This window comes from Terrapene carolina, unplaced genomic scaffold, assembly GCF_002925995.2.
Source record: "Terrapene carolina triunguis isolate 2854851 unplaced genomic scaffold, T_m_triunguis-2.0 Scaffold230, whole genome shotgun sequence".
In the NCBI taxonomy this organism is placed as follows: Eukaryota; Metazoa; Chordata; order Testudines; family Emydidae; genus Terrapene; species Terrapene triunguis.
In genome coordinates, this window is record NW_020664581.1 from 1,286,182 (window position 1) to 1,306,741 (window position 20,560).

Here is a 20,560-nt window from a genome sequence, read left to right on the forward strand (position 1 = left end):
CACTGCCAGGAATGGGGCAGGTCACACCACACAGTGATTGTTTTAGGCTCTCTGCAGACGCCGCATTGGGCACCCAGGGTCACAATGGGACGGTTTTCACCACACATGTAACAGCTGGAGACTGACTTGTTACACTGAGAGATGAGACTTTGAAGGAGAACCCAGAGGTCCATTGGCTCCCCCCATCAGGCTTTGAGTCCCCCAGAGGACGAGGCCCCCAGGTGGGGAAACATGGATGCAAGACATGCTGCCAGCACCACACGATCTTCCCCTGACAATCTGACACATGCAGACACACACGCACAGAGACACAGACACACACACAGAGACACATATACACACAGACACACACACACACACACACACACGCACAGGCACACTCAGACACACATGCACAGAGACACAGACACACATGCACAGATAGAGACACAGACACACAGAGACACATATACACACAGACACACACACACGCACAGGCACACGCAGACACACATGCACAGAGACACAGACACACAGATAGACAGACAGACACAGACACACATATACACACAGACACACGCACTGGCACACGCAGACAAACATGCACAGGAACACGCAGACACACATGCACAGATAGACACACAGAGACACAGACACACACACACAGACATACACACATGCACAGACACACACGCAGACACACAGAAGCACAGACATAAACACAGACACAGACACACACACACACACACACACAGCAGAACAAAGGCAGAGCAAACGCTGCAGATGGGGCGAGGGGAATGCGATGAGGCTGTTGTGACTCCGCTGAGGAAAAGCAGGACACGCGGGGGGTAGATCCCGCTCTGCAGATCTTCGCCAGACTCCACCGTGAAGAAGGAAGAAAAGCCGTTCTGTTCAATCTGCTCTAGTTCTCACCTGGTGCCCTCCACTGGGTACTGGAACCCCGGCCTGTCCAGACAGTTGGTGAGTCAGGGCGATGCTGCACCGAGAAGTGAGCAGTGACTCAGAGATGAGGGGAAAGCAAATGTAGTGTTTCCGTCTCAAAAAAAAGTGACTAGAATGATTGCACATACACAATTGGAAATGACTGCCCAGAAAGGAGTACTGGGGGAACGGATCGGGGGGTCAGAGGGGATCACAAGCTAAATATGAGTCAACAGTGTGACACTGTTTCAAAAAAAGCAAACATCGTTCTGGGCTGTATTAGCAGGAGTGTTGTAAGCAAGACAGGAGAAGTAATTCTTCCGCTCTGCTCCGCGCTGATTAGGCCTCAACTGGGAGTGTTGTGTCTAGTTCTGGGCACCACATTTCAGGAAGGATGTGGACAAATTGGAGAGAGTCCAGAGAAGAGCAACAAAAATGATTAAAGGTCTAGAAAACATGACCTATGAGGGAAGATTGGAAAAAATTGGGTTTGTTTAGTCTGGAGAAGAGAAGGGGTTCTACTGATCGCCATATTTGGGGTCGGGAAGGAATTTTCCTCCAGGGTAGATTGGCAAAGGCCCTGGAGGTTTTTCGCCTTCCTCCGCAGCATGGGGCAGGGGTCGCTTGCTGGAGGATTCTCTGCGACTTGAAGTCTTTAAATCACGATCTGGAGACTTCAACAGCTGAGTTAAGGGAAAGGGGGTGGGTCAGCTTTTGTGGCCTGCATCATGCGGGAGGTCAGACTAGATGACCATAATGGTCCCTTCTGACCTTTAAGTCTATGAGTCTATGAGACTGAGAGGGGACATGAGAACCGTTTTCAAGTACATAAAAGGTTGCTACAAGAGGAGGGAGAAAAATTGTTCTTAACCTCTGAGGATAGGACAAGAAGCAATGGGCTTAAATTGCAGCAAGGGAGGTCTAGGTTGGACATTAGGAAAAACTTCCTCACTGTCAGGGTGGTTAAGCACTGGGATAAATTGCCCAGGGAGGTTGTGGAATCTCCCTCATTGGAGATGTTTAAGAGCAGGTTAGACAAACACCTGTCAGGGATGGTCTAGATAATACTCAGTCCTGCCATGAGTGCAGGGAACTGGACTAGATGACCTCTCGAGATCCCTTCCAGTCCTATGATTCTGTGATCCTGGCAATGACTGTCCCTAGCTCACTCCGTAGGAGAAGAATAGTACAAGCTGCGTGAGGTACTAAGTCCCTTCATCTACTGACAGCAAAGGGAGTCAAGGGGCAGTTTGGGCCCTTACGAGAAAAGGTCACTGAGGATGGGCTGGAGGTAGCAGCGCTGCGAGTTGCTCAGAATCAGCCTCGCCAGACAAACCGTGTGACTCTACTATTAGTATTCACCTGCAGGGCCAGAGCTGTGTCAGCATCTGCTGGGCAAATCACATGCGGCGGGCCCCGCCTGCCGTTAGGGACATGTGTGATACAGCATCTCCTAGGAGGCTTGGCTGAGGCACAGTCACTGAAGACTTGCTGAAAGGTTGTAAACAAATTGTCCTGGAAGCAGCAGAGAGGGACCTGGGGGAGCGTCTGGCTCAGCCCCGGCCCCATCGATTATCCAGCACAGGAGGGTTTAATGATATTTGCAGATTAGACTCTGAGAGGAGCTGTGAGTGCAAGAGGGGATAGAGCTCTAATCCTGGGGCTGAGTGAGATTAGAGATGTGGGCAGGAAACAGCAAGAGATTGGGCAAATCCAGCTAACCCAGCTGGGGACAGATCCCGGAGCCCAGATCTGTGCTGGGGAGAGAAACCCGGAGAGCAGCCATGGTTCTGCTGCATGACCGGGGGGCAGCGAACCAGACCGGAGTTTGGCAGGGAATATGGCTGCAGTTGGTCTTTCTCCAACTGGTGCGGTTGCTCTGCCTGGAGCTCAAACCATGGTACTGCTCTGCTCGCTGAGTCTATGACTTCCCCGTTAATCATAGTCTGGCACAAAGTTTCATCCTCCCACTGGTCCTTTATGAAGTCTGTCTCTCTGGTTAGGATGTCTCTCTCCTGTAGGAGGGCCACTATGGCTTCGTTGTTAAGGGGGCCTTCTGGAGACGCTTCCCTCTGGCTGGATCCTACCTCCCCAGGGTCCTCACCTGCACCTGCCAATGTCACAGGTTTGGGGCTCCCATCTCCCCAGGTCTCCTCAGCTGCTCCCTCCAGGGTCTCTGGGGTTGGTTTAAATTCCCTCGATACCTCTGAGAAATACTCCCAATCCTGTCCCAAGATCATGGGGTAGGATACTGTTGAGGCCAGCCCCATTACAAGCCACTTCGTGTTTTCCCCTACAGCCAATGGCACACTTCTCCGTGGATACACCCAGAATCCACTAGGCCCATGACCTCAGTTCCATTTATCTGCATAGGAACCGTTACTTCAGCTGGAGTTCGTTTATGGGCCCAGCATTCTGCCGTCCACACCTGTTCATAGCCACACTCCTTACGGGGGAATCGTGGTACCAGTGACCTGGGGGCCCACATAAAAAGCAAGTCCTTGCTGCTGGCCGAGTGGCCGCTGGCTCTAGGCCCGCTATTAGAGATAGCCCTTCCCTATGGGCCTTGTCTACTCCCCCTCCATAGGGGTCCCAAGGGCCTTTGTCCGGACTGGGCTCTGAGATGCTGGGGTTTGCTGCCAGGGCCCAGTCCAGGGCTCAACTGCCTCCTGGACACCTTAGAGCCTGTCTGATTGCTGGCTTCCTGGGTTGGGCTCTCCCTTGAGCTGAGGTGCCCTTGGCCTCGGGCAGTTGCTCATATGAAGCAGTTAGAGCCATCTCTGCAGCTAAATAATTCTCCAGCAGCCAGGCGCATTGGCTTGGGACTCTGGGCAGCGTTTGAGCACCCAGCCCCTGCCCTCACACAGAAGAATGGGGGTGACCACACTCAGCTCCACCACACTGAGCTCGGCCACCTCCACTGCAATCTGAGTCTCTGGCTATTGCCACTTTAAACACAGGCCTTTTAATTTCTGGGCGACCACGCGGGGCCTGGCCCCGGGGGCAATTCTCCCCAGGGAACCTCTGTCAGAAAGTCTTCTCCGGGATGCTGAGGTAGTCAAGTACGGCCGCTTTCACCTGCACGTGGTCTTGGGCAGATGCTGCAGCCAGCCCCGGATCTGCGGCCTGCGCTGGTCCTGCCAGGTGCGGTGCCAAGAGGGTGGTGGCCTGGTGGGCATGAGGCTTCCATGGCCACTTGTTCACGTGTTATCAGGAAGGCCTCAGGACCCATCTTTGTGAGTTTCACTGGCACGGGCTGGACCCCTGGGCCGGGGCCTACAACCCCTGGAGGGGAAGCCCTGGGGAGACCCTCCAGCTGCATCAGAGCTACCACTGCTCGACCAGCCTTTTCTGCTGTTGTGCCCCTAGGTCCCAGAGAACTGCTGCTGCTGGGCATTTCCCACCGCTCGGCACGGCCCACTCAGGCTCTGCGCAGATGCAGATGTCCTGCGTCACTGCTGCTCCACTCACATTTCACAGCTTCTCTGCAGCCCCAGGGGCCAGAGACTTGACTCTGTTCTTGTGACGAAGGCTCAGAGTCTGGAAAACGAGACGGCAGCCCTCCCGCCCCTCATGCCACACGCAGGGAGATGGGCCCATCTTGAGCCCGGAGATAGGGAACCCTCTCCCCGCGGCATGGGATGGGATGGGACTAGGGTTGCCAACTCTCCAGGATTGTCCTGGAGTTTCCAGGAATTAACAATTAAATTTAATTAACGATTCCATCAGGTGATGAAACCTCCAGGAATACGTCCAACCAAAACTGGCACCCCGGACAGGTGGGGAGGGGAGGGCAGGGGAGCCGCACAGACTAAAGCTAGTTGGGATGGAACACACGTCACTACACCTAGGGACAGCCCTGCCCGGGCCCTGGGGGAGGGATGGGCCAGGACCCAGTGGGCTTTATCCTCTGTGACTTCAGAGACACGAGGCCCCCTCAGCACCACACACACAAACGTCCCACGTCACGCGTGGCACCCACATGCCCTGCCCAGGACAGGAGCAGAGACCCCCACACCTCCAGTGCCTGACACCAAGGCTAGGTCTACACTACCCGCCTGAATCGGCGGGTAGAAATCGACCTCTTGGGGATTGAATTATCGCGTCTCGTCGGGACGCAACAATTGATCCCCGAATCGACGCTCTTACTCCACCAGCGGAGGTGGGAGTAAGCGCCGTCAACGGGAAGCCGCGGAGGTCGATTTTGCCACCGTCCTTACAGCGGGGTAAGTCGGCTGCGATACGTCGAATTCAGCTACGCTATTCGCGTAGCTGAATTTGCGTATCTTAAATCGACCCCCCCACTGTAGTGAAGACCTGCCCCAAGACATGGGAAAATCACACAGCCACGCTCAGCGCCTCACGCAGAGACCCCCCGACCCCTCAGCACCTCACGCAGAGACCCCCCCAAACCCCCTCAGTGCCTCATGCAGAGCCCCCCCCAAAGCCCCTCAGCGCTGCCCGCGGTGACCCCACCAACCCCCGTCTCAGCAGAGCTGCAGGCCCCTCACCTGGGCCCCCGGCACGCTCAGGCTCAGGGTGCTGGGCCGGGGCTTCTGCGTCTCCTCGGCGCCGGGTGAGGGGATGGGGGAGGCCGAAGGCGAGGGCGGCACGTCCAGTCCGGTCCTGTCCGGCTCCTCCTCGTCCTCGTTGTCATCGATCATCTCAAACTCCTGGAAATCCTCCGAGAAGGTGCAGATGGGGTGGGGCTGCTCACAGCGCTCCAGCACCAGGCCGTCCTGGGGGGCACAGGGGGGTTAGGGGGCAGGGCTCCAGCACCCGGCCGTCCTGGGGGGGGCACAGGGGTTAGGGGGGCGGGGCCCCAGCCCCAGGCCGTCCGGGGGGGGGCACTGGGGTTAGAGGGCAGTGCTCCATCACCCGGCCATCCTGGGGGGCTGTGACATTATGAGTGTAATATAATATCTCATTGAAAGGTGACAGGGCCAGAAAGAGTTAATTACCTCACAGGCTGACCTGACTCAGGTCCGAACTTTAGAGACTGGTTAGGAAGATCTGTAAATGAACAGAGCTTTGAAATGCAGCCGGCATTGTTAGAGGTAGAAGGGGAGGTGTTTGCTCAGGTCTTGTGATGTAAGCAAACAAGTCTTGTCTATCGCTATAGCTTTGATTCAAAGATCAAAAAAGGAATATTAACATTTAGGAAGACACTTGAGGGAAATAGTATTATTGTCTCTATGTCTCTTTGAAGGTTGTGGTAACCTGTATCTGAACTGTTTAATGGATAAATTACCCTGTGCTAATTGCCAGGATGTTTGGGAGAAGGAGAGTTAAGCCTATTGTTTTCTCAGGCCAAAAGGCTGCTGGAAATTTATAAGAACCCTGGGACATGATCCTTCTGCATCTCAGATCTGCTTTGGGTTTCAAGAGGGGGAAACCTTAAGCCACAAGGATTGAGATCCCCAGTCACTGACTGGAGTCACCCTGAATATGGACATTGGACTATAACCTATCGACTATTTCTAAAAGGACTTTTGGCAGCTACAAACTCACCATCTCTGCTGTGCATCTGAACCTCAAGAATTGAATTCAAGTCTGTCTGTATATTGATCTTTTAACCAACACTCTCCCTCTTTTCTTGTTTAATACACTTTAGTTTAGTTAATAAGAATTGGCTATAGCGTGTATTTTGGGTAAGATCTAAGTTATAATTGGACCTGGGTATGTGGCTGATCCTTTGGGGTTGGAAGAACCTTTTCTTTTATATGATGAGATCAGATTTTCCGTGATCATCATCATATCTGACAGGTGTGTCTGGACGGAGGCCTGAGGCTGGGCACTTTAAGGGAACTGCGTTGTTTGAACTTCTGAGTAACCAGCGAGGTTCTATAGAAGCTGTTTTGGGCTGGTTGGTAAATCTAAGTATTGGAATAAGCACCCGCATTTGGGGTTTGTCTGCCCCGTTCTGTTTGCAGTTCACCCTGATTGAGTGACCTCGGCTGGCTCCCACAGGCAGCACCGACACAGGGGCACACAGGGGTTAGAGGGCAGCACTCCAGAACCAGGCCGTCCTGGGGGGCACAGGAGTTAGGGGGCAGCGCTCCAGCACCGGGCTGTCCTGGGGGGGCACAGAGGTTAGGGGCCAGGGCTCCAGCACTGGGCTTTCCTGGGGGGGTGGGAAGTTTAAATCTGAAATGGTGCCTCTGCCCAAACCCTGGAATATGAGTGAATGAAGAGGACAGTGACCCACTGAACTGGGAGGCTGCAGCCCCACGTCTTTCTGGCCCCGTGTGTCCCCCCATGTGTGTAGATGGACGGCGGGTATAAGAGGCCGGGGGAGGCTAAGCCTCCCCAAACAGGATGGGGCGCACCTCCCACTGCAGGCTCACCGACCCGCTGCCTTTGGAGCACCGCTGCCGAAAGGGTGCCCGGGCCATAGCCCCGTCCGTGCTGCTCCTCTTCCCGCCCCCTCTCCGCCTTTTCCCCGAGACCGCGCCCTAACTACGCCTCTTCCCCGAGGCCGCGCCCTAACTACGCCTTTTCCCTGAGGCCCCACCCTCACTCCACCTCTTCCCACCCCCTCTCCACCTCTTCCGAGGCCCTGCCCTCGCTCCGCCTCTTCCCCCGAGACCCCGCCCCCTCTCTGCCTCTTCCCCCCCCCTCTCTGCCTCTCCCCTGAGGCCCCACCCCCTCTCCGCCTCTTACCTCGAGGCCCCGCCCTCGCTCTGCCTCTTCCTCCGAGGCCGTGCCCCCTCTCCACCTCTTCCCGCCCCCTCTCCGCATTTTCCCTCAAGGCCCCGCCCTCCCTGCGCCTCTTTGTGCCCCCACTCTGCCTCTTCCCCCGAGGTCCCCCCCGCCTGCTGCTTGCGCCTCTCTGCCCCCTCCCCCGAGGCTGGGGGAGACGGAGAGGCACAAGCGATGGGAGGGGGACTTAGGGAGAGGGGAAAAGAGGCACGAGCAGCAGAGGGACTCAGGGGAGGGGGCAAAAAGGCGCGGGCGGGTGTGGCCAAGCAGGATCAGGCATGGGGCAGAGGGGGCGTGGAGCTGGGCCTTTGGGGGAGGCAGCCTCGGGGTAGAACAGGTGGCGGGGCCACTGTCCGGGTGGTGCAGGCCCCCCAAATGCAGGAGTCACGTGCTGCCCATGTCCGTCTGTCTGGCCCCATGTCCCCCCATGTCCGTCTGTCTGGCCCCGTGTCCCCCCTGTGTCCGTCTGTCTGTCTCCATGTGCCCCCCCATGTCTGTGTGTCTGGCCCCATGTCCCTACTATGTCTGTCCCCATGAACCCCCCATGTCTGTGTGTCTGTCTCCATGTGCCCCCCCCCATGTCTGACTGGCCCCATGTCACTCCATGTCTGTCTGTCTGGCCCCGTGTGCCCCCTGTGTCCATCTGTCTGTCTCCATGTGCCCCCCCATGTCCCTACTATGTCTGTCTGTCTGGCCCCATGAAACCCCCATGTCTGTGTGTCTGTCTCCATGTGCCCCCCCACCGTGTCTGACTGGCCCCATGTCACCCCATGTCTGTCTGTCTGGCCCTGTGTCTCCCCCATTCTCTCCCTTCTCTTTTGCCCCCTCTCCCCACCTTTGCTGCTGGTGTCTGGGGCTGAGCCCAACAGCAGTGTCCCTGCCTGCCCTCTGCGGGCTCCCCTCTCCCTCCCTGCACCATCCTGGGCCTGGAGTCGCTGAGTCACCGCTGTCCCCAGGTGCCTGTCCCCCAGCTGGCGCGGACAGAGGAGCAGATCAGGGCACTCAGCACTCCTGGCGTGTCTGTGCTAGCGGAATTCGTGGCTGGCTTTCAGCACCTGCCAGCTGCACCCCTGGCACCAGCAGTGGGCAGGATACCAGCGTGGCAGGGCTGGTGCTTTACCACCACATGCTCTGGCCCTGCTCTTGGGTGACCGTGTGGTAGGGGAGCCAGGATCCTCTCTGCATGAGCAGCTTAGCGCCAGGGCCCCAGGGCTTGTGCTAGCAGGGGCTGGAATATGCTCACAGATTAGAGAGCCAGAAGGGACCATTGTGAGAAAATAAGAGCAGCCGGACTGGGTCAGACCAAAGGTCCATCTAGCCCAGTGTCCTGCCTGCCGACAGTGGCCAATGCCAGGTGCCCCAGAGGGAGTGAACACAACAGGGCAATCATTGAGTGATCCATCCCCTGTCATCCAGTCCCAGTGTCTGGCAGTCAGAGGTTTAGGGACACCCAGAGCATGGGGCTGCATCCTTGACCAAAAGCTGTGTTGACTCTTCCCCAACTAATTGTGTTCATCTATGTGTCTGACAATTCTATTCTTTACTCTAGTTTCAGCCAATTCGCCTGCTATTGGAGTTAGGCTACCCAGCCTGTAATTGTCAGGATCGCCTCTGAAGCCTTTTAAAGACAATTGGTGTACATCTGGTACAGAAGCTGATTTAAACGATAGCTTACAAGCCACAGTTAGTAGTTCTGCAATTTCACATTTGAGTTTCTTCAGAACTTTTGGGTGAATCCCATCTGGTCCTGGTGACTTATTGCTGTTGAGTGTGTTTAGTTTCGTACTGTTTAGTTTGTTCCAAAACCTCCTATAATGACACCTCAATCTGGGACAGTTCCTCAGATGTGTCACCTAAAAAGAATGGTTCAGGTGTGGGAATCTCCCTCTCATTCTCTGCAGTGAAGACTGACACAAATAATTCATTTAGCTTCTCTGCCATGGTCTGTGACCCCTTGTGTAACACAGGCCAGAGAACTTCCCTGAGATAATTCCTGTTTGAAGTAGAGCAGATCTGTTAGAAAAACATCCAACTGATGTAAAATTGCCCGTGGTGATGAACCCACCCCGACTGTGGGGAAGCTGCCCCAGTGGTTAATAACCCTCACTTACAAAATTGCACCTTATTTCTAGTCTGAATTCATCTGGCTTCAACTGCCAGTGCTGGATCTTGGTACACCCGGCTTTGCTAAACTGACCAGCCCTCTATTACTCAATAAACTGTGATCGATTCACCCCTTAACCTTCTCTGTTAGCTAAACAGATTGAGCTCCTCGAGTCTATTGCTACAACCTATTTTCCAAACCTTCAATCACTCGTGTGTCTCTTCTGGGACCCCTCTCCAGCTTATCAACAGCCATCGCGACTTGTGGGCATGGAACTGCACACAGGATCCCAGCAGTGGTCTCCCCAGTGCCAAACACAGAGATGAAATAACCTCTCTGCTACTGAGAGTTCCTGCTTATGCACCCCAGGATTGCGTTAGCCCTTTTGGTCACAGCGTCGCTCTGAGAGCTCAGGTTCAGCTGATTCTCCACCATGACCCCAATCAGAGTCCCTGCTTCGCAGACAGAGTCCCCCATCCTGGGATATGTCCGACGGCCTTTGTCCCCAGGTGTCTACACTGACACTTCACCGGCGCTTGCTGGCGCCCAGCTCACCAAGCTAGCGTCGAGTCGCTCTCTCCTGCACAAGCTCCCCAGTGCTAGGAGGAGAAACCAGGAGGCCGCTGCACAGAAGGACTCTAACGTTATGTGACGTTATTAACATAAACTGTGACCGTATAGATCATTGTTGCAACCACTGTTATACATTTCCAGCAAATACTGTACAAAGGTTGTCGTGTAAAGTGTCTATAAAAAGGTTAGAATTTCCTGGTTATGATGATGCTATCTGTATGTGTGTATCATTTTTGTAGTTGAAGTTATGAATATTGGCTATGTACTTGTATCTCAATGTGTTTGATTCTTAGTAGCATTAGTGAAGCATTTGGTCAGCTTCTTGAGAAAGAAATTTGCAGATTAAGTGTCCAATCAAGAAACACTTAACTGACAATGGACCTTGGGAGACACCAATCCACATGAGAAGTCTTCCTGGGAATGTTCAAGGTAGCATGTGAGCAATGGCTGCTCTCCCTGTAAAGAACTGAGTCATGCATGGACATGTGACTTGCTCACGTGACTCCAAACTCCATCTTGCTGCTGTGCTTTTCCACAGTAAAAACAAAGGGGTCCTTCCACAGGGCAGAGAATATAAAAGGCCCTGGAAACCCCTCCATCTTGTCTTCAATCCTGCTTCTGACTTCTGGAGGAACTTTGATACACTGAAGCTCTGAACAAAGGACTGACTGACCCATCCCAGCTGGGGATGTTCCAGAGACTTGATTTGAACCTGCAGTTTATCCCATCACTGCTACAAGCCTGAACCAAGAACTTTGCCATTACTGGATGGAATTGATTCCATTTAACCAATTTTAGCTCTCATTTATATTTCTTTCTTTCTATGAATAAATCTTTAGATTTTAGGGTATGTCTACACCCAGCCGCTAGTTCAGCAGCTGGCAATCGAAGTTCTGGGTTTGACTTATTGCGTCTTGTCTGGACGCGATAAGTGGAACCCGGAAGTGCTCGCCGTCGACTGCGGTACTCCAGCTCGGCGAGAGGAGTACCGTGGCGTCGACGGGGGAGCCTGCCTGCCGCATGTGGACCGAGGTAAGTTCGAACTAAGGTACTTCGAACTTCAGCTACGTTATTCACATAGCTGAAGTTGCGTACCTTAGTTTGACTTGGGGGGTTAGTGTAGACCAAGCCTTAGATTCTAAAGGATTGGCAACAGCGTGATTTGTGGGTAAGATCTGACTTGTATATTGACCTGGGTCTGGGGCTTGGTCCTTTGGGATCAGGAGAACCTTTTTTCTTTTATTGGGGTCTTGGTTTTCATAACCATTTGTCCCCATAACGAGTGGCACTGGTGGTGATACTGGGAAACTGGAGTGTCTAAGGGAATTAATAAATAAAGATATCCCATCTCCTAGAACTGGAAGGGACCTTGAAAGGTCATCGAGTCCAGCCCCCTGCCTTCACTAGCAGGACCAAGTACTGATTTTGCCCCAGATCCCTAAGTGGCCCCCTCAAGGATTGAACTCACCACAACCCTGGGTTTAGCAGGCCAATGCTCAAACCACTGAGCTATGCTCGTGTGACTTGTGGTTAGCCAGTGGGGTGAGACCGAAGTCCTCTCTGTGTGGCTGGTTTGGCTTGGGCTGTGACTGCCCTGCTCTAAACAATTTGTCCTGAATTGTCACTCTCAGCAGTGTCCCGCCAGAGGCAGCATCGTCAGTGGCGTAGTTGTGCTAGGATCCACAGAACCAGGTCAATTAAGCTTTGGGTCAGAACCCCAAGTTATCCAAATTTGAATTTTGGTATTAAGCGTTTGGTTGGTTAAAGAGCAGTTACAATGGGTGAGCAAAGAGCACATGAGGATCTTGACAAAAAAGCCCTGGAAGATTTGTGTTCAGAAAAGGAGATAAGCTTTAGAAAGAAAGCTACAGATCAAGAACTGAGAGAGCTGTTAATGGCCAGTGATCAGGAGGCAGGAGCACAGCCCTTACCTGAGGCTACAGAAGCTGCAGAAGCAATTGGAATTCAAAAGGCAGCAAGTAAACTGCAACTAGAGCATGAACAGAGACTAGCAGACATTTGATGGCTGGAAAAGCAAAAGATAGCCGAGATAGAGAAAGAAGCTAAGGAAAGGACTGGCTGAATTAGAAAAAGAAGCTGCTGAAAGAGAAGGAAGGGCTCGTAGACAGCAAATGGAACGACTGGCTGCTGAGAAGAGGGTTGCCAGACTTAGGCTCCAAGTCAAAAAAGCAAGGGAAGAACGGCAGGAACTGTATCCTCTTGAAAGTTCAGTTTCTAACAATGTTGGTCTGTTGTATGACTCTGAGCAGTTGTCTCTATTTCACCCATTATGTTATGACCGGGGGGAGGGAGACTCTAACCTGGTGGGAAATGGCTGGCTGGCTGTGAATGAAGTTTCGGAATGTCTGTCTAACGTCTCAGAAGTGAATCTGGAGTTAGATCAAGCACAGAAAGATCTCATGGGTCAGAACAATGTTTCTCAGGAGCAGACTGAAGTGGATGGTCGGGTTAAAGCCCTAGCTGAGGAAGGAAAGGGCAGATTTTTGACGGGTGGTGAATTATGGGCAAGTACAGCTTGTAAAAGTGAACCTGAAAAGGGTAACTGTGATTTGCTGGCAGTAGCTCAGCGTAGTGAGAAGAGCAGCAGTTTATCTGTTGGGAGTGGCAATGGGCCTGGTAAGGAAAGTTTGGATGGGCTCAGGCAGCCTTGTGAGCTGATGGCTTTGTCTAGTCAGCAGTTTGGGAAGGCAGGGAGAGTGGAAGATGAGTGTCCCTATCCCTTACCTCTTACCTGTGTGGAGAAATGTGACAGTGAAGGAAATGTGCCTGTGTCTGTCAGGGGTATTGACTTGCCCAAGGAGGAGCTACCTCGGTCTCCAAGCAGTTGTCTGTGTACAGCCCTGTGTACTGGGACAAGGGAAATGAGATCCCGAGCTGTGTGTCTAGTAAAGGGGAAAGTTTCTCCAGCTCTTCTTTGTCTGTGGAGCAGACAGAAGGTGCCTTTCAGCCTGTGATGGTTGAGGGTGATTCAGTTGTCTCAGAGTTGGTTCTGGATTCAACTAAAGCCCAGGAAGGGAATGGTCCCAAATCTGTGTCTGCTGGGGAGAATGGCACTGTAACTAGGTTGCATCCAGTTAGTGTCTTAGCAAAATCCCAGAGACCAGACAATTCTGGTGCTTGTATTTTGCCTGTTGCTAATGTGTGGCTGGAAAAGGGTGTAGCAACTCTATCTGATAAGGGTGATACCCCAGCTAGGGCACAAGAAAAGCATGAAGGTGATTTGATTGTGTTACCTACTGATAGTTTGGAAACTTGTAGCAAGAAGGAAAAGATTCCTGAGCTTGTGTGTGGCAAAGGGAAGGAGAATGCCTCTGACCATGTGCCTGATGAGAGGGGATTGTGTAGGAATCCGCCTGAGGAGCCAGAGGTGATCCTGGATGTAAGTGAGACCCAGAAAGAGTCCGTTGTTGCTCAGGAAAGTGTTCCTTTAGAGCAAGCCCTAGGTGAAGAGGGTAAGGGCAGAATTTCTGTGAGGGGTGAATTGTTGCTTAGAGAAGCTCCTAGGGAAAGGAATCCTCATGGTAATCTGTGCAAGCAGTTGGCTGCAACTGAAGGGTGTGGAAGTGATTTAATCAAGGAAGTTTCAGTTCCTAACAGTCAGAAATTTTCAGTTGTAAATGGATCCACTGACTGTCCTTTTGAAAGATTCAGTGTGGGTAGCTTTGAGAAGGTCTCAGATGGAGTAAAAGCTGTTAAGAAAGTTGAACAGCCTGATAACCAAGTCGCTGTGCTTGACCAGGTTGTTGGAACAGGAATATCTCCATGCTGATTCTGTGAGTGAGCAGTCTGTGCTTCGGGGTCTGAGGACAGATTTGGTTTCTGGTGTTTCAGAGAAGAACAGTTTTATGTCTAAATGCTTAAGGATGCAGGCGAGAGCAAGCAAACTCTCACCCTCAGACTCTTTGGATTTGTGTGGTATCTCTTTGAGCAGGGGGTTGGACTAGATGACCTCCTGAGGTCTCTTCCAACCCTGATATTCTATGATTCTTTAAGACAGAGTCCAGCCTTGGAATTGGTAGCAATTAAGGATATGAAAACTGGTGAACAGGCTCCTGTCTGTGTTGATGCAAATTACCTGGCTGACAGGGAGAAGAAAGACTTGCTAATAGCTGTTAGCGCAGAGAGCCCGCCCCATCAGCCAGTGAATTCTGTTAAGCAAGAGAAATCAGGGTTTGATCCTTCCAGACAAGGAGGAAAGAGAGACCATAATTTTGCAAAGGGAAGCCACAGGTTAACCCTAAAACGCCAAAACCCCAATGGTATTTTGCCAAAGGTGTGGCATAACAAACATGATTGTAGATGGACACTTGCAATGGATTAGTTGTTATTGCTAATGGTAATTTTGTAACTAATGTGTTGCTATTACCAAGAACTGTAAAAATGTACAATGTGCCTAATCTTTTGAAAAAACCCTTGAACATGTTAAAAGAAATACATAAGACCACACTTTATGTTAAAAGGCCTTGTTATACTGATGTTTCACAGTTGGTGCCTGTAAACAGTATTGGAACTTTTCAGAGGAAAAGACATTCCAAACCTGATGTGCTGTATGGAAAGGGAAACTGAGGCACACTACCATATTGCTTACATGGCTAAATGCCAAGATTCCTATAATATGGACAACACTAATATCTACATTGTCTTTATATTAATCGAGTTCCAAACATTTGCCAGAGCTTGTATAACTAAAGTAGCTATGTTCTTTAGCTCTTGGCAAGATCACATAAGACATACAGGAACCATGCTGCAAGAGCAGATCCAATCCACTATTGTTCTAACCAAGTTTTACCTTCAGTTTGTAAAGAGATTCAAGCATGTTATTGAACATGACTTTGATAAACCATTTCTGTTATACACTGGTACGGCTTCTAACCCAGTACAAGCTGTAGTAAGACAGAACCCAGGATGGGGAGCTCTTGGGATGCAGTCAGTGATGTTTGTGTCATCCCTTCCTGCATCCATTTTGCGTTGGGGGTGTGACGTTATTGACAAACTGTGACCATATAGATCATTGTTGCAACCACTATAGAATCATAGAATATCAGGGTTGGAAGGGACCTCAGGAGGTCATCTAGTCCAACCCCCTGCTCAAAGCAGGACCAATTCCCAACTAAATCATCCCAGCCAGGGCTTTGTCAAACCTGACCTTAAAAACCTCTAAGGAAGGAGATTCCACCACCTCCCTAGGGAACCCATTCCAGTGCTTCACCACCCTCCTAGTGAAATAGTGTTTCCTAATATCCAACCTAAACCTCCCCCACTGCAACTTGAGACCATTACTCCTTGTTCTGTCATCTGCTACCACTGAGAACAGTCTAGATCCATCCTCTTTGGAACCCCCTTTCAGGTAGTTGAAAGCAGCTATCAAATCCCTAATCATTCTTCTCTTCTGGAGACTAAACAATCCCAGTTCCCTCAGCCTCTCCTCATAAGTCACGTGCTCCAGACCCCTAATCATTTTTGTTGCGCTCCACTGGACTCTTTCCAATATTTCCACATCCTTCTTGTAGTGTGGGGCCCAAAACTGGACACAGTACTCCAGATGAGGCCTCACCAATGTCGAATAAAGAGGAACGATCACGTTCCTCGATCTGCTGGCAATGCCCCTACTTATACAGCCCAAAATGCCATTAGCCTTCTTGGCAACAAGAGCACACTGTTGACTCATATCCAGCTTCTCGTCCACTGTGACCCCTAGGTCATTTTCTGCAGAACTGCTACCTAGCCATTCGGTCCCTAGTCTGTAGCAGTGCATAGGATTCTTCCGTCCTAAGTGCAGGACTCTGCACTTGTCCTTGTTGAACCTCATCAGGTTTTTTTTGGCCCAATCTTCTAATTTGTCTACGTCCCTCTGTATCTGATCCCTACCCTCCAGCGTATCTACCACGCCTCCCAGTTTAGTGTCATCTGCAAACTTGCTGAGAGTGCAGTCCACACCATCCTCCAGATCATTAATAAAGATATTAAACAAAACTGGCCCCAGGACCGACCCTTGGGGCACTCCGCTTGAAACCGGCTGCCAACCAGACATGGAGCCATTGATCACTACCCGTTGAGCCCGACAATCTAGCCAGCTTTCTATCCACCTTACAGTCCATTCATCCAGCCCATACTTCTTTAACTTGGCGGCAAGAATACTGTGGGAGACCGTATCAAAAGCTTTGCTAAAGTCAAGGAATAACACATCCACTGCTTTCCCCTCATCCACAGAGCCAGTTAGCTCATCATAGAAGGCAATTAGGTTAGTCAGGCATGACTTGCCCTTGGTGAATCCATGCTGACTGTTCCTGATCACTTTCCTCTCCTCCAAGTGTTTCATAATTGATTTCTTGAGGACCTGCTCCATGATTTTTCCAGGGACTGAGGTGAGGCTGACTGGCCTGTTGTTCCCCGGATCCTCCTGTTATATATTTCCAGCAAATATTGTACAAAGGTTGTCATGTGAGGTGTCTATAAAAAGGTTAGAATGTGCTGGGTATGATGATGCTGTCTGTATGTGTGTATCATTTTTGTAGTTGAAGTTATGAATATTGGCTATGTACCTGTAGCTCAATGTGTTTTGATTCTAAGGGCTTGGCTACACTGGCACTTTACAGCGCTGCAACTCTCTCGCTCAGGGGTGACAAAACACCCCCCTGAGCGCAGCAAGTTACAGCGCTGGAAAGCGCCATTGTAAACAGTGCCCCAGCGCTGGGAGCCGCGCTGCCAGCGCTGTAAGCTAATCCCCTCGTGGAGGTGGAGTACCTGCAGCTCTCTCCCAGCGCTGGCGCCGCGACCACACTCGCACTTCAAAGTCCTCTCTGTTTGGCTGGTTTGGTTTGCCGTGATAGTAAAGGAACCCATCCTTGGGCTGTGATTGTCCTGCTCTAAGCAATTTGTCCTGAATTGATACTCTCAGTTAGGTCTCGCCAGAGGCAGTGGCAGCGCCAGGCACCAGCGCTCCAAGTGTGTGCCTGGGGCGGCAAGCCGCGGGGGGCGGTGTGCCGGTCCCTGCGAGGGCAGCAGTCAGGCAGCCTTCGGCGGCATGCCTGCGGGAGGTCCGCCGGTCCCACGGATTCAGCGGCAGTTCGGTGGCAGGTACGCCGAAGCCGCGGGACCGGCGGACCTCCCGCAGGCATGCCGCCGAATCCGCGGGACCAGGGACCTCCCACAGGCACGCCGCCGAATCTGCGGGACCAGGGACTCCCGCGGGCATGCCGCTGAATCCGCGGGACCGGGGACCTCCTGCAGGCGTGCCGCCGAAAGGCACCTGCCTGCTGTGCTTGGGGCGGCAAAAAAGCTAGAGCCGCCCCTGGCCAGAGGCTGCATCATTAGACGCTAACACCCCACAGGGCCATCCGTCAGACGTTGCTGGGGTGAGGGGCTGGCAGACCTGGAGGAATGGGAGGTGCTGCAGGCTGGGATTGAGGAGTCATGGATGTCAAGGTCAGCAGGGATCATTGTGGCCTGTATCCGGGACCTGCCCCACAGTCACTCCGACAGCAGATCTCTGAAAAACCAGCAATCTGGTTCCAACCCAGGATGGAAAGAGGCTGGGGTGCTGCTGCTTGGGATTGAGGGGCATCAGCCGAAGTGTGTGCATGTGCGCACGTGCGTGTGTGCACGTGCGTGTGTGCATGTGCTGGCACACACACGCTTGGGGAGCCTGGAGCAGGGTGCAGGACAGAGGTCTGGGGTAACAAGGCATTTCACTTCTGCCATCTGAACTTTCCCCATTGGGATTTACCTGGGGGTGGGGGGGGGCATTGCTGGTTGGGAGCAGGAGCTCAGTTGTGCTCAGCCTGCACTGGGCTCCCATTTCTGGGTGGCAGCACATCACCCTGTTGGCACGCGCGGGCACCAGGGTCTCTGCCTGTCTCAGCCCCGCCTTCCCCCCCTCACCTTCTCATAATGGTCCGAGTCATAGTTCAGTCCAATGCCACAGTCATCCGTGATTTCCGACAGGTCCTCGTCGTCAAACTCCTCCAGGCTGATGTCCTGCGGGGGCCTGGGGCAAAGGGAGAGCAAGCAGAGATCAGGTCTCCTGGGCCACCCCCACACAGCCATCCTCTACTCCGCCCTGTGTCCACGCAGGGAGGCAGGACTGGAGACTGGGGGCCTCTGGGCTGGGGAAGGGCAGGCAGGGGGCCTGTCAGGCCTCCAGGGGCAAAGTCCCAACCCCTTTGGGGTGGAAGGAGGTGCTGGAGAGGAGAGCCGACACTGAGGCCAGGAACAAGCCCGTTTGCACATGCTGCCCCTTGCACGTGGAGTCCCCCTCTCCCGCCCATTGGTTCACAGAGCCACCACCCACCTCCTCACACACGCCAGCTCGGCTGGGACCCCCACGGGAGCCAGCCTGAGCGCGGACAGCAGGGCCGGGCCTGGTCAGGGTCCTGTCTCCCAGCCACGGCCCCTGTTCAACCCCAACGCTGGCACCTCCAACCTGCACCCGAACAAATGTGTGAGCCCTCGTCTTCCTCTCGCTGCCCCCTGGCACTCCCACACTGGGTCTCCTAGGGCCGAGCTCTCGTGGGCAGGGGCTGGCTCCGTCTCCACCTGCCCAGGACCCAGCACAAGGGGGCCCGAACCTGCCAGGGTCTCTGGGTGCTGCCAGCATACACACACCAGTGGGACGGGTAAGAGGAAGGCCTCTGTCTGCAGTGTGGGACGTGCCCCTGGGTGGGGCAGAGGGAAGGAGTCAGAGACGCACGCTGGCGTCCCCGGTGGGGTTCCATTTGAAGTCTTATTTTTAACCCCTTCTAACTTTCTCAGCCAGAGCCAAGGCAGAGAGACCCCCTCCCTTCAGGGCTGGCACTCCGGCCCCAGGGCGTTTGCTTGGGGGGGCACTAGGGGGAAGTTCCAGGGTTCCTGGGGGCTCAGAGATGCCACAGGGATTTTGCTCTGTCATCACTAGAAAAGGGTTTCCTTTTCGCATTTCTCCCCCCCGCCCAAACTTCCTGAGCTCTGGGCCCTCAGGCTTGGGTTAGTTACGCCTGCAGCGAGTGCCCTTGGCTGAGGCGGGAGCTCTGCGGGAGTCAGACCAGCAGCTGCTTTCGCATCCCAGGAGTGGGGCTTTCTCCCTGGAGCCCCCCTCTCCGAGAGCAGGGGGTTCTGAAGGGGCGCTCCCCGCAAACAGCTCCCCAACCTCCTGGTGTGCCTTCAAATCCCTCCTTTGCCCTGCTGCCTACAAAACGCTCCAGAGCCCGACCTACGCCGCTGACCAGTCCTCTCTGCTTCCTTGTGCTTCCCTGACAGCCTGGCTCTCGTCTGACACTTCGATTGCCGGTCCCTGGGCAGGGGCGGCCTTTTGTTCTGTCTGTCCAGCGCCTGGCACAGGGGGTTCTGGTCCAGGGCTGCGGCTCCCCCGTGTACCAATAATAAATAACCGTGTCACCGTGAACTGCAGCAACTGAAGGGCAGCAGCAGGACACGGCCAATAGACCAGCCTGGATTGAGCAGCCCTGATTCTGTCGAACTCCAAAGCGAAGTGAATGTGCCTGGGGCTGGCTAATCGGGCTTTGTGCCCAGGTATGGGGGGGTGAGGTCCAGCGCAGCGGAACCCAGAGTCAGGATGTTGCTTCTCATTAGCGAAGCCATTGTGTCCGACAAACTGCACTTCACCCACCACTGCCATGCAGCCACCTCTGGGGAGCAACATGGAAGCTGCTGAACAGCAACACTGCACAGGCATTTAGACCAGGAAGTGCAAAAGACTCTTGTATCTGACTGAGGCTGCAGGGGGGATGTAGGGAGGCAGAATGGAGCCATCCAGTTTGGGACGTGGCACGAATATCTGTGAAAAGCAAATTCCCACGTGTGAGTTGTCATGGAAACTCAACTTTAAACTCACACTGCACGTGCCTGTGCCCCCACCCAGGCAGGGCACAGAAACAGGAGCATGAGCACAGCTCCGCAGCCAGCCCTGACCCCGGATTCTCCCCGCGTGCCAAACAAAACTGGCCAAGCACGTGGAGTGGGGAATAAACGGGTGGCGGCTGTGACCTGCTCCTGACCATGGCTCTCGGCAAAGCCCTGGTCTCTGACCTGCCTCCAGCAGTGCACCGGCCACGAGCGACCCTCGGCTTGCTCCTCTCGCTGGCAGCTGCCTCCCTGCTGGCCAGGCCACCCCCTCTCCGGACTCCAACCATGACCTGCCCTAGAAACTCCCTCCTGCCCTCTCCCCTCTTCCCTGCAGTGCCTCCCTGGGCCTTGTCCTGCTGCATGCCCCCCTCCCGTCCCTTCGTGTGACCCTCCCTGGCT

The 20,560-nt window shown here is 53.4% G+C and overlaps 1 protein-coding gene across 1 annotated transcript in view; it reads right to left on the minus strand.

Annotated features, from left to right (window-relative positions):
- LOC112101947 (C-Jun-amino-terminal kinase-interacting protein 2-like) overlaps nt 1-20,560 on the minus strand; it is a 96,906-nt gene that overhangs the window by 44,014 nt on the left and 32,332 nt on the right. Inside the window, exons 2-3 of the mRNA XM_029912486.1 lie at nt 18,203-18,308; nt 5,433-5,660 (exon numbers count right to left, since the gene is read on the minus strand). Coding sequence (XP_029768346.1) covers nt 5,433-5,660; nt 18,203-18,308 — 334 coding nt within the window. The remainder of the gene's footprint in view (nt 1-5,432; nt 5,661-18,202; nt 18,309-20,560) is intronic.